This window comes from Enhydra lutris, unplaced genomic scaffold (genome assembly GCF_002288905.1).
Source record: "Enhydra lutris kenyoni isolate GAN:26980312 unplaced genomic scaffold, ASM228890v2 scaffoldscaffold28, whole genome shotgun sequence".
NCBI classification, from domain to species: Eukaryota; Metazoa; Chordata; class Mammalia; order Carnivora; family Mustelidae; genus Enhydra; species Enhydra lutris.
Genome location: NW_019154112.1, coordinates 4,814,984 through 4,829,492, shown reverse-complemented (window position 1 = coordinate 4,829,492; position 14,509 = coordinate 4,814,984). Strand labels below are relative to the sequence as shown.

Below are 14,509 nucleotides of genomic sequence, written 5' to 3'. Positions count from 1 at the left end.
CCTGAGCCAAAGGCAGACGCTTAACCAATGGGGCTACACAGGCACTCCTCATTGGCCTAATCTTAATTTTGTTGTGTCTCAGGGAATAGGGAGAAGGACAGAGAGACGGGAATGGCCAGTCAGTGAGATTTGTTGCTTGAGTTCACTATCTTATAGGGGCATCCTTTGTGGGACCCTAAAACAATTACAATAGCAACATCAATAGTTACTGATCACGGATTGCCGTAACACTTACAATAATAATGAAAAAGTCTGAAGTACTGTGAGAATTACCAAACTGACAGACACAAAGTAAGTAAATGCCATTAGGAAGAAGACATTGGTAGACTTGCTTGACACCACATTGCCACAGACCTTCCATTTATAGCAGAGGCAGTGTCTGTAACGCACAAACAAGGTTTGCCTATATGGTTTATCCTGTCCCTACCTCTCTTCCTCTTCTCCAAGATACGAGGAAGGGACATACAGTGTAGAGAACACTGAAGGAAAAAGAAGATAAAGTAACTATATAGCAAAGGTGGAAAGAACAAGCTAAGAGGCTGGGTTGAGGTTTGGAGGAAGGTGGAAGGAAGTGAGAAGTGGGGAAATAAAGATGAGCAAAGTAAGTAGGAGAAGGGGAGACGTGCCAGATCATCAGCTTGCTCACGCTGATGGAACCCCCACCCACCCACAGCCTCTTCTCTTCCTTGTGTTCTTGCGAGTTACATTTCTCAAGGGGTCACAAACAACTTCTCACAGCCTTCCTGGGAAGTTGTACTTAGGGGAAGGGGAACAAAAAAAGAGATTAAAGCTTGGGCTTTAGAAGGCCAGCCAAAGAGCACAGCCGTAAATGCAAGTGCGGCATGTTTTAAATAGGCCATCTGGCGCTATTCCCTTTATGACTGTAGGATGATTAAAAGTAAAAGGAATGCTTGTGTCTGAGCTCTCTGGACATATGGCTAAGAGTGTGTTTCACTTAAGTAATCTCAGCTCTCTGAGGGAAAGCTCTTCCTCTTTCCTTTTCTCTTTGCCCTTCAGAACCAGGAGAGGAAGCACAGAACGTATGTGTATGTGCTCATTGTCACAGAAGTGCTGGAAGACTGGGAAGATTCCGTTAACATTGGTAAGTTGTCCCCAGATAGCTTTCAGAATGCTCCCCACCACTGGCCCTTGCCACACCACATGTCATGACCCAGACCTAGAAACAAGCCTGATGAAAGAAGTCATAGAAGAATATGTTTATTGGAACAAGCATGTCCATTTTGATGAAAAGTAGTGTTTTGAAATATTCAAAAGAAAGCTGAAGGTGGGTACCTGGTCAACCAATAGAAACATGGCGCCTAAAAAATAAGAAATGTGGTTTCTAACACCGAACTGGACCGTCCACAGCAGATAGTGACCCTCGGCCACAATGCTAGGGCCACCGCTGGCCACTAAACCCCAGCTGGGAGCAGGACCTTGGCTGTTCCTTGTGATGCTTATTCATACTGATGAAGAAAGCTGCTGGTTTGGTGGGGGGAGCCGCTCCCTCCAGAGTTGTGTGGTAGAAGCAGAGTAGTGGGAGCAGTTTCCGGTTTTACCCATACTTGCCTTTGGATGCCCCTCCCTTTCTCCTGAGAAGCCGTTCTCTTTGATCGCTCAGATCACTATTGGGTGTGTGTCTTTGGAACTAAAAACTTAGGAGATTTAATGGTTGGATCATGGTTTAATCTTTTGCCTCTGAAGGAAAGTATATTTTAGGAAAGTGTAATATTAATTTAAAAACCAGTTATATAGGGTGCCTGGGTGGCTCAGTTGGTTAAGCAACTGCCTTCGGCTCGGGTCATGATCCCGGAGCCCTGGGATCGAGTCCCACATCGGGCTCCCAGCTCCGTGGGGAGTCTGCTTCTCCCTCTGACCTCCCCCCCTCATGCTCTCTCTCTCACTCTGTCTCTCTGTCTCTCAAAATAAACAAATAAAAAATAAAAAAAATAATAAAAAAAAAAGTTATAAATCAGCAAATGGATAGAATCCAGTTGCTGAAACCTCTCCCTTTATGGTGCGTGTGTGCTTTGCCACCGTGCCCCTCATACTGCTGATGTTGGTGTTTTGTGGCCCTTCGGCTTTCAACGGCTTTGTATCTGGTAAGAATGCACTATGCTCAAGTAAATGAATTCAGTAGGGGTTTATTAAAAATAGCCTCCTTGACAGCCAGTGCTAGGGCTTAAAAAGGAGACAGATGAGTGTGGCATGGCCCTGTCCTCAGAGCACTCTGTCAGGCGGGAGTCACACACTTGTGATATGAATTATCAAGGTACCATTGCTCTATTAATATCCAACAGGACTTTCACCTTGTACTACTTGCGAGAATTGAAATACTGAAATAGTCTAAAATATGGAGAATAAGCCTGTGAGCTGTCCTTCAGATGAGCCTTTTTCGGGTGGAAATTGGCTTTTAAACGTACGCCTCAGTGAAGGATAAGTGAGCTGAGGTACATTCGTCTGATGGAATGTCACACAGCTGTTAAACACGGGCTTCTGAAAGCTAATAGACCATGGCAGAGGGCTTGTGAATCATTGTTGGTGAATGAAAAAAGCAGGGTATAAACTTATATATACACTAATTAGAGCTATATTAAAATAGGAATGTGAAATGAAAACAGAAATGAGGTTCTGGTTTTCACCTAAAGAATAAGGCAGTGACAGAGGGAAAGGTAGCATTGCTGAGCGGGGCGGTGGTGAGAACGACATGTGGCACACGCAGGCAGGGCTGAGGAGTGGGATGGCCCTGCTGAAAAGCCAATTTGGCATTACAGAACCAGAGGCCTTTAGAGTCCACATGTTTTATTCTTAGGATCTCAGTTCTAGGCCTCTTCTGGGAGGTTAAAAGAAAGAAAAAAACAAAGGTTTTTTGTTGTTGTTGTTGTTGTTTTTGAAGAGCGAGAGTGCTGGGGGCTGAGGGAGAGGGGAAGAGAGAGAATCCTAAGCAGGCTCCACACCCAGCACAGAGCCCAGACATGGGCTCCATCTCACAACCCTGAGATCGTGACCTGAGCCAAAATCAAGATTCAGATGCTCTACTGCCTGAGCCATCCAGGCGCTGCGCATATTTTTTTAATAATGTAGACAAGTACGTAAGAAAGAGTATGAAATAAAAAATGAAGCAATAATAATAGTACTGATAAGCAAACTCTTCTATACTGTGTGCCAGGTATCATTCAAATATCTTACATATTAATCCTCACAACTGGGGCACCAGGTTGGCTCAGTCAGTTAAGCGTCTGTCTTCAGCTCAGGTCATGATCTCAGGGTCCTGGGATGGAGTCCCGTATCGGGCTCCCTGCTCAGCGGGAAGCCTGCTTCTCTCCGGTTCCCCCTGCTTGTGTTCCCTCTCTCGCAATCTCTCTGTCAAACAGATGAAATCTTTAAAAAAAAAAAAAAAAAATCCTCACAACAGACTTGTGAGATGGGTACTAGTTATTACCTCTACAAATGAAGAAAGTGGGGCACAGCTCAGTACCTAGTTCAGTAACTTGCCACGAACTGACCGTTCATTAGAGCCAGTGATGTTATTGGAGCCCAGCGTGTTAGCTCCAGCATCAGGGTTTCTAACCACCGCACTCTTCTTAGAGCTGCTCAGGACTCCGAGCATCTGAAAGCATGATCCCAGTTATAGTTGTTCAGGGCAGCCTCTTTTTCAGATACGTTGGAAGAAAAGCAAAGACACAAAGATACCAAGGGTAGTCATTTGTGGTTTCTCGTGTTGTAGGTAATTGTATTCTTTATACTTTCTTCCATTTTCCTAATGTTAAGCAATGATCTTTTATTATAAGAGAAAAAAATAAAGGATTTTAAAAACAGATTTGAGAAAAAAGGAAGAAAACAGACTGAGAAGTTAGTAGGGATGGTTACTTTTAAAATATTTTATGATATATGGATATGTAACTCTTTAAATTCTGAAATAAATAACTGATTATAAGGCAGGCAGCCCCATAATTCTGGAAGCGGACGTTCGTGCTGATTTGTACAGAAGATGGGGGTGCTGGCTGGGCTTCAGGTGTGTACCTGCAAGCCAGGCAAGGCCCAGAGGCCCCGGAATGCGAGAGGAGACCAGGAGGGCGGGTTTCACACAGTCTGCTTCTCAGATGTCTTCCCTATCTTCTGCATCAGACATCTGTATGGTATTTGAAGCATATACTCTTGTAGGGAAAGAAAGGGAGGAAAAACACCTTCGTAATGCCCGGTTTTAAAGTCTTGATAATGTTGCTTTTCTGTTTTCAGCGACCCTTGCTCTGAAGCTGAAGATCAGAAGCCTGCGGTCGCTTCCCTTTTGTCCTCATTTCTTCTTCTGTCTGCCCCCACAGGAAGGAAGAGAGAATGGTTTAAAATAGAAGACGCCGTTAAAGTGCTGCAGTACCACAAGCCGGTGCAGGCGTCGTATTTTGAGACGTTGAGGCAAGGCTACTCGGCCAACAACGGCACCCCGGTCGTGGCCACCACGTACTCGGTTTCTTCCCAGAGCTCCAGGCCAGGCGTCAGATGACTGAAGACTTCGCGTAAGAGGAATGGAAATTGGAAACTAGACTGGGGCGCAGATCTTCCCTCCCTTGCTCTTTTCACCTCTCCTCACAGGCCTCCTCTCCAAATAAGGCATGATGGGCAGCAGAGAAAGGGGTTCTTGATGGTGTTGCTGTTTGGTGTTAAGTGATGGGCTTTTTCTTTTCTTTTTATGGAGGGGGTGGGGGGGTGGGTGTGTAATTTGTAAGTACTTTTGTGCATGATTGGTCCCTCCCTTTTCACACCCCTACAATTGTCTAGAGAGACAGACAGCCTTCCCTCGGCCTTGGATTCTGAAGTGTTCTGTTTGTCTCACCCCAGCCCTGGCCAGACGTTTTTTTCTTTGATTTTTAATTTTTTTTTTTTATTAAAAGATACCAGTATGAGATGAAACCTTTCAAGAATTTGTCCTCTAATGCGCTGTTCAGTCCAGGAGTCACTTCCCCGGCAGGGTACATTTATCTACACATTATATACTGGGCATATAATATGTAAATAAATGACTTTTAGAAGAGGAATTTAACTGTTTAATTTTTCAAGGTTTTTTTTTTTTAAATTCGGGGTGTTTCTGAAATGGAGAGCCTTGTAGTTAATTTCCCTTTTTGTTTTTTGATGCTAGTGGCTAGGTAAGTGTCCCTGTCCTCTCTCTCTTCCCCAGTCACTGACTGTAGTTACATAGGGTACGGAAAGAGTTTAGCTACCTTCGTAGCACTCCCAGAACTCATGGCCTTCTCAAAGTTGTGTTTCCATTGCCAAGAAAGACATAGGAAGAAACCTATTTTCTTTTCTATTACCGACCCGGGAGCAAATGGCCTCAGCTCAGACCTGGAGAAACAATGATAGAGATTGGAGTCCTCTGTACATGTTGACAGTAGGGATTTGAACTGGATTCTTGGGATCACTATCTAAAAAACTAGAGCATCAAGCACTGTTTCTGTCCTGCGGGTTGGAATTTTTTCCATTATGCTACTTACCGCCAACAGTGGCTTCTCTCCTCGTGCATCCATGCCTTACACCGTGCTGAACTGGACATTGTCCTTGTGCGGAATCGTCCGCTGGCCCGGGCCAGTGCAGGTGTATGGTCCCATCCCCTCCCGGGTGACCATGTTTAAGTTCCCGAAAATTACACGGGGAGGATGATTCAGGTGTCTGCTTATCTTTGCGATGTGACAGCACTTGGAATTGCACCACAGAGCATGCTCAGAAATAGTCAGTGTGTCTCCTGCTGGGATGTGAAAGGTCCATCTTCTGCTGAGAAGTGGCATGGGAGAACGCTGGGTGGTTGACTAGAACAACGACATCGTGCGTTGGCCCGCTGCAAACTCGTGTTGGTTTTTGATACAGGCTTTGTGCTGGCTTTGTTTGCCAGTTGTGTCATTTAGTTGGGAAGTAAGCAGAACAGGGTCTTGAGATGGAGTGGTGGGTCTAGGAGAGCGGACACTGTCAGTCCCTGGCTTAGGACATGCCGTTACTGGCATCTCCTTTGTCAAAATGTAGCCAGGATGTGAAATGAAAATCGTAGTTTTCTTTATTTAAAAATTCTAATAAATACTCAAACTTTGAAAAGCTTTTGCTCTTCCCTCCCACTAAAAGAGATGTATGTGTGTGTGTATGTGTGTATATATATATATACATATATATATATATATATGTATATATATATATATAAAAGATGTGGGCCTGTGTCATTCAGTGTTGAACATTTTGAGGGGACATCTTTCGAAGAACTTTAAATTTCTCTGTGTGTCTCTCAGTTTGTATCTTCTTTCCCAGTCTTGAGACACAGAACCACCAAAGGGTGCCCACAGTTTCCCTAGAATACTGTCCTACCTCTGGGAAAGGCATCCTTGTCCCTAGGTAAGGGTCCCAGTGGACAAACCGCACCACGGGATCTGAGTTTAAATACCAACTCACTGTTCGCATTTCTTGCTCCAAAACGAACCGACTGCCGCTTTTGCCTGACGAAGAGCAGTCTGAGCTACTGCCCGTGCAAGCAAAGGAGAAAATGTAACAGGTTCAACCAAGCACTAAGTGGAATCCAAAAGACATGTTCTTCCAACTAAATTCTGCCTTTACAAGATGGACTAAAAGTACTCTGCAGGAAAACAAGCAGGACTCCTAAAAAGAGAACTGCAGCGTTGCTAGTAATTCGTGCGTTTTTTCATGATCTAAAGATGTTTTTACTGGGCCAGTGTCACAACACAGGACCCTACCGAGTCCAGTGTGGACTGATGTTGGCGTCTTTGGGTCAGGAGAGTGAACTGTGCCCAGAGGTGTTTTTCAGTGACATGAATGGGTCCTATTAATGCAATTAACTGGGGAGATTGTGCTGATGCTTTCTTAACGGACAAAAAGAAGCTTTGTCCAACACCAGAATTATGAAACTGGTGCTATTTTCTGTTACACTGGGATCCTGATGAGCGAGGATTGGTTCCTCCCTCCCTGGCACCGTTAACACCATGGCTGTCTTCACGGCTGTGTAGTCATAGCCCTTCTGTGATAGATGACTCAGACCCGTGGTCGCGGTGGCCGTTACTCTTCCCCAGAGAAAGCAAGGAGAAACAGAAGAACTCACACAAGTGATCCCACTCGCAGAGGCTTTCTTGGACACCGCTTTGCCGTGAACTCTGCAGGTACGCACCTCATTCGAGCTCGACACAAACAGGTTGCTGTGTGTGGCACAGACACAGTCTCACAGTGAGTTTGCCTGTCAGGATTCTGGTTTATTACTAGGGCGTCCATCACAGTCCACCGTGCGCTGGATGGAGAAAGCACTGGGGATTTCACTTTGTTCACTTTGTTTTCAGTTTATCGTTTTGCAGCCACTGGGGAAGCATCAGTGAGGTCATGCCATCTTTTTGGACCAGGGCTCTGTGTGTGTGTGTGTGTGTGTGTGTGTGTGTATGTGTGAGTGAGAGAGAGAGAGAGAGAAAGAGAGAAGGGCTACCAGGAGTCGACTGTATCCGATTTGTTTGTAGCCTTCCAGAATGGCGTGGCCCATGAAACAAGAGTCCTCTGATTTTTCTCGTAGCACACCTGGCAGGATGCAAAAGTTAACGAATTGACAGTTTTGTTTTTACAAGTGTCCGCTGCCCCATCTGCCCCGTGTGGAGAGGGCTCCCATGATGCTGAGTCTGAGCTGAGGCCATCTGGAGGGATCAAAGCGTGTGGGAGGAGCACCCCCCCGTGAGGCCAAGGACGAGGAAGGCCTCGAAGGTGCAGGATTTCCGCCTTCTGCCTGGCGTGGTACAGCGCCGTAGAGCTAGGAGGCCTTGCCTCTCGGGGCCTCTGGGGAGCAGAGCGGGTCACACTGCTCCCGGGAGGCTTCTGCAGCAGTTTTGTAAACGCATTGCTACATAGTCAAGTTCCTTCGTGACACATAATTTCTGTTTTGACATTAGGAGTCAGTCCATGTAAGGTCTTTTAGACTTGCTTAGAAGAAAAAAAAATTCACCTTTTGTTGCAGAAAGGAGAATAAAATGTCCACGCAGAAATGTTCTTCCTCCTTCCCCTTTCTCTTGCCCACACACAGTTCTTGTTGGAGGCCCCCCTTCCCCGCCAGAACCTATGTAATCAGAGGAGTAAGCCGACTTCCACCGGACCTGGCAGTGCATCTCACATTGTACTGTATGTGCTTGTCGTTTCCACCTAGTGCTGGGGGAGTGCCTCTGTTGGTCTCCCCACCTGACCTTTTTTAAAAACAGCTTAGCCTGAGCCACATTTCTTTTGGTTCCTTAAAAAGGATTTAACAACCACAGTGCGATCTTTGCCACGACTGTGTGATTTTTAGTATTTCTGAAGTGTTCTTGAAGTCCAGCCTAGTTGAGAGGAAATTTAGAATTAGAAGAAATACCTAGAGAAGTCGTCACAATCGGCTGAATTTTTACTTTAAGGGAAATGAGGATTAGCTATCGTTTATACTCCAGCCTCGTCCTGGTCCTTTCTGCATTTCAGAACACCCATGTTTATAACAAATAGGAAACCTGTTAGCTCAAGAGTCTCTGGGGTGAGGAGATTATCTAATGGTGATTATACCAGGCAAGGGCTCTTGTGGTTCTTGTTCTTAAAACTCTGAAAGAGGTCAGACCCGAAGCGACACAGGTCGTACTGCCCTGCCGAGGTGACAGCCATTCCTTCTGAGCCCTGCTGGGATGGAACCCGTTTCCCCAAGGCCGTGGGGGGGTGGCTTCCAGGCTGGGCAGCTGCCGATGTTTGTGACCTCAGCCTTGCTCCATCCGGGCACCCATCTCACTCAGAGTAGGTGGGAAAGCAGCCCAGGGTCAGCCTAGGTTCTCTGGGGTGAGCCTTGCAACAGAGACTTCACTGTCCTGGAAGAGCTGGGTTCCGTTGTCGTTTTAGACGACATAAAGCAGACATTGGAGATTTTCAGGGAGTAAATTGGGAAGCACTGGCTACAATCCATGAAAGCCACTGTTGTCTGTTGATTAGGTAACTTGAGGTGACCAGAGGCCCTGGGAACCTGGGGATGTGAGGCAGACTCTAATCTGGAGGCCAGCAGCCTTTCTGCTTCCGCCTCGACAGAGGCAGCTTCACTCTTTGACCACATTTTTGCCGTAGCTGATGACCTTTCGGGGATGTGAGAAGCCTGATCAGAACATCCGAGCAAATGATACCTCTCACTCTCAGATTCATGAAATAGTTTGCCCTCCTAGTCCCCTTAAAAACGAATAAGTAAAAAGAGAAAGAAAGGATGCTGTTTGGTGAGGGTGTGGATGCACTGCTTGAGCTGAGGTGGGTAGTCCCATGATTTTGTGTCTGCAGTATGAAGCTTTCTGAGTCAAAAAGGCATGTCTCTCCCCAGAAGCTTTATTTATAGTGAAGATTTGGTGAGCTTTAGTCGTCTGAAAAAATGAGACCGTCCACTTGAAGGGGAGCTCACAGGGAAGCCACATCAACTCGGAATTCACGCCAGGAGGGATTCTGCTACAGAAGAAAGTGCCTTTGGCCAAAAAAGCAAGATTAATATCTAAAAGGTGGACAAGCATTGCTTCTGTTCCTCCAGCAACCAGTTGTTTAATAATTAACTCTCGGTTTCCTTTGGTTTACATTCTCAGTTCCGAACCCCATAAAGAAGTCCCTAGAACATACAAAAAAAAAAGGCATCTAAAACTCTGGAGATTGGCTTTAAAAGACCCAAAAGCAGCCACATTGTCATTTTCCAGGTTCCTCGCCATTTTGACATGCTGCCCGTCCTTTCACACTCTGCAGCCAGCCCAGATGTGAAGACTGGATTCATTGACTTGAGGAACCTCAGTTCTGGTTCTGGAACAATTACCTGCTTAATTGCTTACTGCCTGTGGAAGTTATCTGTGGGGTGTACCTTTCAGAGAACATTTCAGTGGTATAGTAAAATTCTTCTGGGCTCAAGGGCCCAATCAGGCATTTAGATCAAAACTGGAAGTCTTTGGGGCTCCTTGGGGAAAAAACAAGACACCTAAATCCCAGTGCTGGGCCTTGAGACCATACTCCCCTCTGCCTAGTATGGGGTCAAGTGGCACCTGCAGGAAATCATTTTTCCAGTGAGATTGCCTGTAAGTCCCTTGGGGAGGTAATACCCATGTAAACCTGTCTTTCTGAGCACTTTTATGCCAACTTGAAAATGGTAAGCTAAAGCAGCCCTGACCCCATAGCCTCTGTCCCCCTCTTTATTGTCCCGTATTTGGGGGGTTAAAAACTTTTCAGGGTTAAACCCTGGTCTTTAACCTCTGTTTGTTGTGGAGGAGATGAGTCACTAACAGATGATCTAAAGGAGTCTCTAGTTTTGATTTCCCGAGTACACTGGCATAACAGATACGACTTACGGCCGGGAAGGTAGAGCCTGATTGTCAGGACACCCCCGCACCAGAAAGGTGTGTCCCACCCAGAGCCTCCACCCGGGACAGATCTGAAGTCAGGTTTGGGAGAACCTCCAAAGCGCTAAAATGCAGGGAGGACTTCAGGGGCCTTTGCTCCGCAGCCGGGCGGCTTTTGTTCCTCCCAGGAACATGGAGGAGCTCCAAAGGCTATGGCAGACAGTGAAGTCACAGCGCACAGACTCAAACCATCCCTTTTGCCACTTCTCACATGGCTCGTGCATGTTTTGCTCAGAATCCAAGGGGATCCTTCTCCAAAATCTCACTAGCTTCAGGTGTTTTGGTTAGCCTCCAACAACCTCCCCCTTTCTCCCCCACTTGTGGATGCACAGAACTGTGTTTGTTGCTCCAGGCACGGATATGCGAGTCCAGGGCCCAGCAGCACAGTGTGGTGTTTAGTGGTTAGAAAAATAGTTGGTCCACTCTGTTAACAGTGTGTGGTGCAGTTTTGTACACGTCGGATCTGTTTTTATTGTTTCGTGGTCTGAAAACCTTCAAGCTCCAACCTTATCCTCCAAGAAAAGGCAGATGGTTAGACTAAGAAACCATCAGTTGGTACCTCTGTCTTAGGAAAGATTGCTGTCGCTTTGCTGGGTGCTTAAGGAGTCAGGAGCATTTGAGGATATTGGGAGCTGTTGTAAAATTAAAGCGAGTGGCTCTGGCCTACCCAAGTGTATCAGAGAAAGGGCATGGAGGCCTATTAGTAGCCTCTTGAAATCGGCTCTGGCCAGCCCTGCCTTCGTTGCAAGGACCTTACCTCCTGTCCTCTCCAGTGATCTTGGGAGGGACGACGTCTAAGGAGGCGGCGAGGCTCTGCCTCCTGTTTGCTCAGCTGCAGGTTGTGGCCTCCAAACAATCAGGTTTTCTTCAGGGGCTTCCTCACCATGATTCCCTCCACATCACTCACCTACCGTCAGCATCCAACAAGGTGAAATTCCCCGGGACCATTCCAGTTCTAAAATGGATGAACTAGATGTGCTGTCTCCCCTTTTGCAAGTGTATTGTCCAGATGCAATCTCCCTTTGGCCAAGTTGGACAAGTATTTCCAGGGAACCCCTTAAACTGAGGCAAGTAGCCAAGAAGTTTTGAGTTTTTCCCCCAGAAGGCAGAGTCTTTGTCCCTTCTCCCATGTGCACAGACATTTTAGCTGAGTCTTAAAAATATCAAGTGTAGTAATGTCTCCATTACTTAAAAGATCAAGTCCAGTAATGAGACAAAAGCTAGGGGCCCATGCCCCCAGGGACCAGTCCCCTGGGGGATCTCATGCTCAACCTAGACTGTTCTGATCCCACCAGAAGTCTGCTGCTGTCCCCATCCATCAGGGTCCCCCATATTCCCAGAAAGCAAACAACTTAGGCTTCCTGTCATTAGGTCACAGAGTCCTTCGGTGACCAGTCTACAGAGTGAATGTGTGTATCACTTGCGTGGGCGGTGTGCCTCCTGCTTGCAGAAAGGGTAGAAAGTGGAACGTCCAGCAGCCTGAGTACTCACACCCTTGGAGAGGTTGGCAGAAATAACTCCAGTGAGTGCAACAAAACAGGAAACCGAGGAACCGCGCTTGTATAGGAGGACAAGTTGGTTTTGGTCCTTTTACCTCTTGGGACCTGATGCTGCAGTAAACTGGGCTTTGAAATAATATCACACTTACCCCAACCCAAATGCACTCCGGGACTTCGGAGCTCCCAACCCATGGGTGCATGGTCTTTTCCATTTTTTGTTTGAAAACAGCCTTGCTTGGTATTGCATGGAAAGTTCCAGTTTTCCTTCCTGCCCACTTGGGGCCACCTGCCCAGGCCTGGCCTCTTCCCCAGTATCTTTACAGCACTCGTAGGAAGACCTATGCAGTGCCCTTTGGAGCAGGGGAATGGAACTTGGTCCAGAGAAAGCAGCAGAAACAGAATTTTCTTGTTACCTCTTCTCAAGGAGGTTACCTCTTCTCAAGTTTTTCTTCACGCCTGTTTCCTGTGGGTACAGTCAGGTTGGGAGGGAGAGCTGAAAAGAAAAGGAAACGGGGTCCAGCCAGTCCGGGTTTGGGTCCGAGACAGGTGTCCAGCTGATGTGAGTCCCACTTTCCCCCCCTTCAATAGCAGGCCAGTCATATGTAATGATTCTCCTTTACTAAGGTGTCTGCTTCTGTGGTGCCCGCAACAGAGGACAGATAGACTTCTCCCCTGTAGTCTGGATAGAGCTTCGGTACTTTCCCTAAAGTTCCATCATCCCCATGGCCCACTCCTTTTTGTAAAAACAAATGCTTAATCCTGTGAGCGTGCTGTTCCTTTCTGTGTGTTAATCAGTTTCCTTCCATTGGAGCTGTGTGGGAGGGAAGGGCATTGGAATTGTAGGTTGTAATCTTGTGCCAACCAATAAAAACCAGTATTTCACACACGTCCCTGCTTAGTGTCTGGTCTCTTCTTTCTTGACATTTTCCGTGATTCTTCACATCAGTCTTGCTTTGATTTTTTTCCCCCAGTCTCTGCTGAGGTCTTGAGAGTTGCCCTCGAGGTAGGTCACAGGTGGCCCTATGGACGGTCTGATGTTCAGGAAATTCAAGTGAGAAGTGAATTGGAGGAGCCCCACAGCAGGCCATGAGAGACTAGGCTGCCGGGACCCCAGGGAGACCCAGGTGGACTGCCAGCGCCCAGGGCTGAGAGGGCCTGCCCCCTAAGCCAGTGAGGCTTTCCTCAGAGCCCAGAGGACACAAAAGGGACAGAGAAGTGAGCCACATCGAAGACAACACGAAAGCACAGCCAGACATTGCTTTCCCACGTGGGAGCAGGAGCTGGGCATGGTTGGGTCAGGAAGTCTTATGTCCCATCCTTTCCAGTGACTTTGATCGGGGCTGCTGATGGGCAAGAGCCGTGTTTTGAAGGTATGTAGTGGTAGGACTCGTGGGCAGAGGACAACAGGCGGACCACCATCGTTGGGAGAGTGGCACTGAGTGACCTAGAGACAGATGGAGAACACGTTGAGCTGTCGCGAAAAATAAAGCATGGTGAGGCTAAATTTTGGAAGACTACAGAAGCCAGGCCAGGGAGTTGAGCTTCATACTCGTGACACGTTCTTGAACAAGATAAGGATAGCCCTGTAATAGCAACCGTGTTTGAGGAGGAGGCAGCGGGAAAGATTGGAGGGGAGCAGATTGGAAGCTCGTGATAGCCCCGTGCCTGAGCTGATCCAGACTTGGGGTGAATGAACCCGGGGATGAAGACAGGGATAGAGAAGGGGGAGTAAACACTATCACAATCAAATAAGCATGTCCATCCACTGAGGTAGGCTGGCCTTCCTGGGATTCTGCTGGCATCACCAGTGGCCAAGTTTTGGTAAGTCAACAAACCTGATAGAATCCGTGTACCCAGAGGGTCACAACCAGGACGAGACTGCCACGAATCTAACTCATAAGACTCAGATGGACGTGCCTGGATGACAGTTGGCTCTCTTGTACGATGGCAAACATCAGACCAAGTTCACCGGGCTAGTGTACTGGCTATCTGTGTGAGTAGCCAAAACTAGGCAGGAAGTGGGTTGCTAAACAATAGTAACCCGATGACTTCATTCCACCGCAGGGCGGGTGCCCTACCAGCTGGTCAGGGCGCCCTTTCCCCCTGAACTCCCGATTCTGCGGGCCTCCTTTGTCCATCCTGCGATGATCCCCCCACCATCAAAGGATTCTTTCTTTTGCCAGATTCAGCGTGCATAATGAGGCCATGAGCTTATAAACACTGACACAAGTGATGGGCTACACTTAGGAAACTACCAGATGGCCATCTGTAACTGGGATCTGGGGTTTGTGGAACTCTCCACTTGCCGTGTCTGATGAGGACAGGCCATTGTGCAGGGGTCCCGTCCCCATCACTTCACGGCTTTACGTGTTGCTGGTTCCCCCATTCAACTCAGGGCAACTGCAGGCTCTAGGATTATCTTGCTGCAGCCCAGGCTTTTGGCCACAGAGAGAGAGGTCTAAAGAGTTCCCAAAATTTGGAGTATGGGTGAGGAGAAGAAATGAGCCCAGAGGCCCCCAGCGCAGCTATGACACTGCTGGAAGGCGCCTCGCAATGCCTACTCCCTTTGTTAGCCTGGATGGCAGCTCTGAGCACCCAAGCCAGACAAAGTAGGCACAATTC

The 14,509-nt window shown here is 47.4% G+C and overlaps 1 protein-coding gene across 1 annotated transcript in view; it reads left to right on the top strand.

Moving 5' to 3' along the window:
* The window catches only part of LOC111152252 (diphosphoinositol polyphosphate phosphohydrolase 1), a 114,113-nt gene extending 109,205 nt beyond the window's left edge, over positions 1-4,908 (top strand). The window contains exons 4-5 of the mRNA XM_022510699.1: positions 1,018-1,102; positions 4,323-4,908. Coding sequence (XP_022366407.1) covers positions 1,018-1,102; positions 4,323-4,501 — 264 coding nt within the window. The 3' untranslated portion in view covers positions 4,502-4,908. The remainder of the gene's footprint in view (positions 1-1,017; positions 1,103-4,322) is intronic.
* Positions 4,909-14,509: the final 9,601 nt, after the last annotated feature.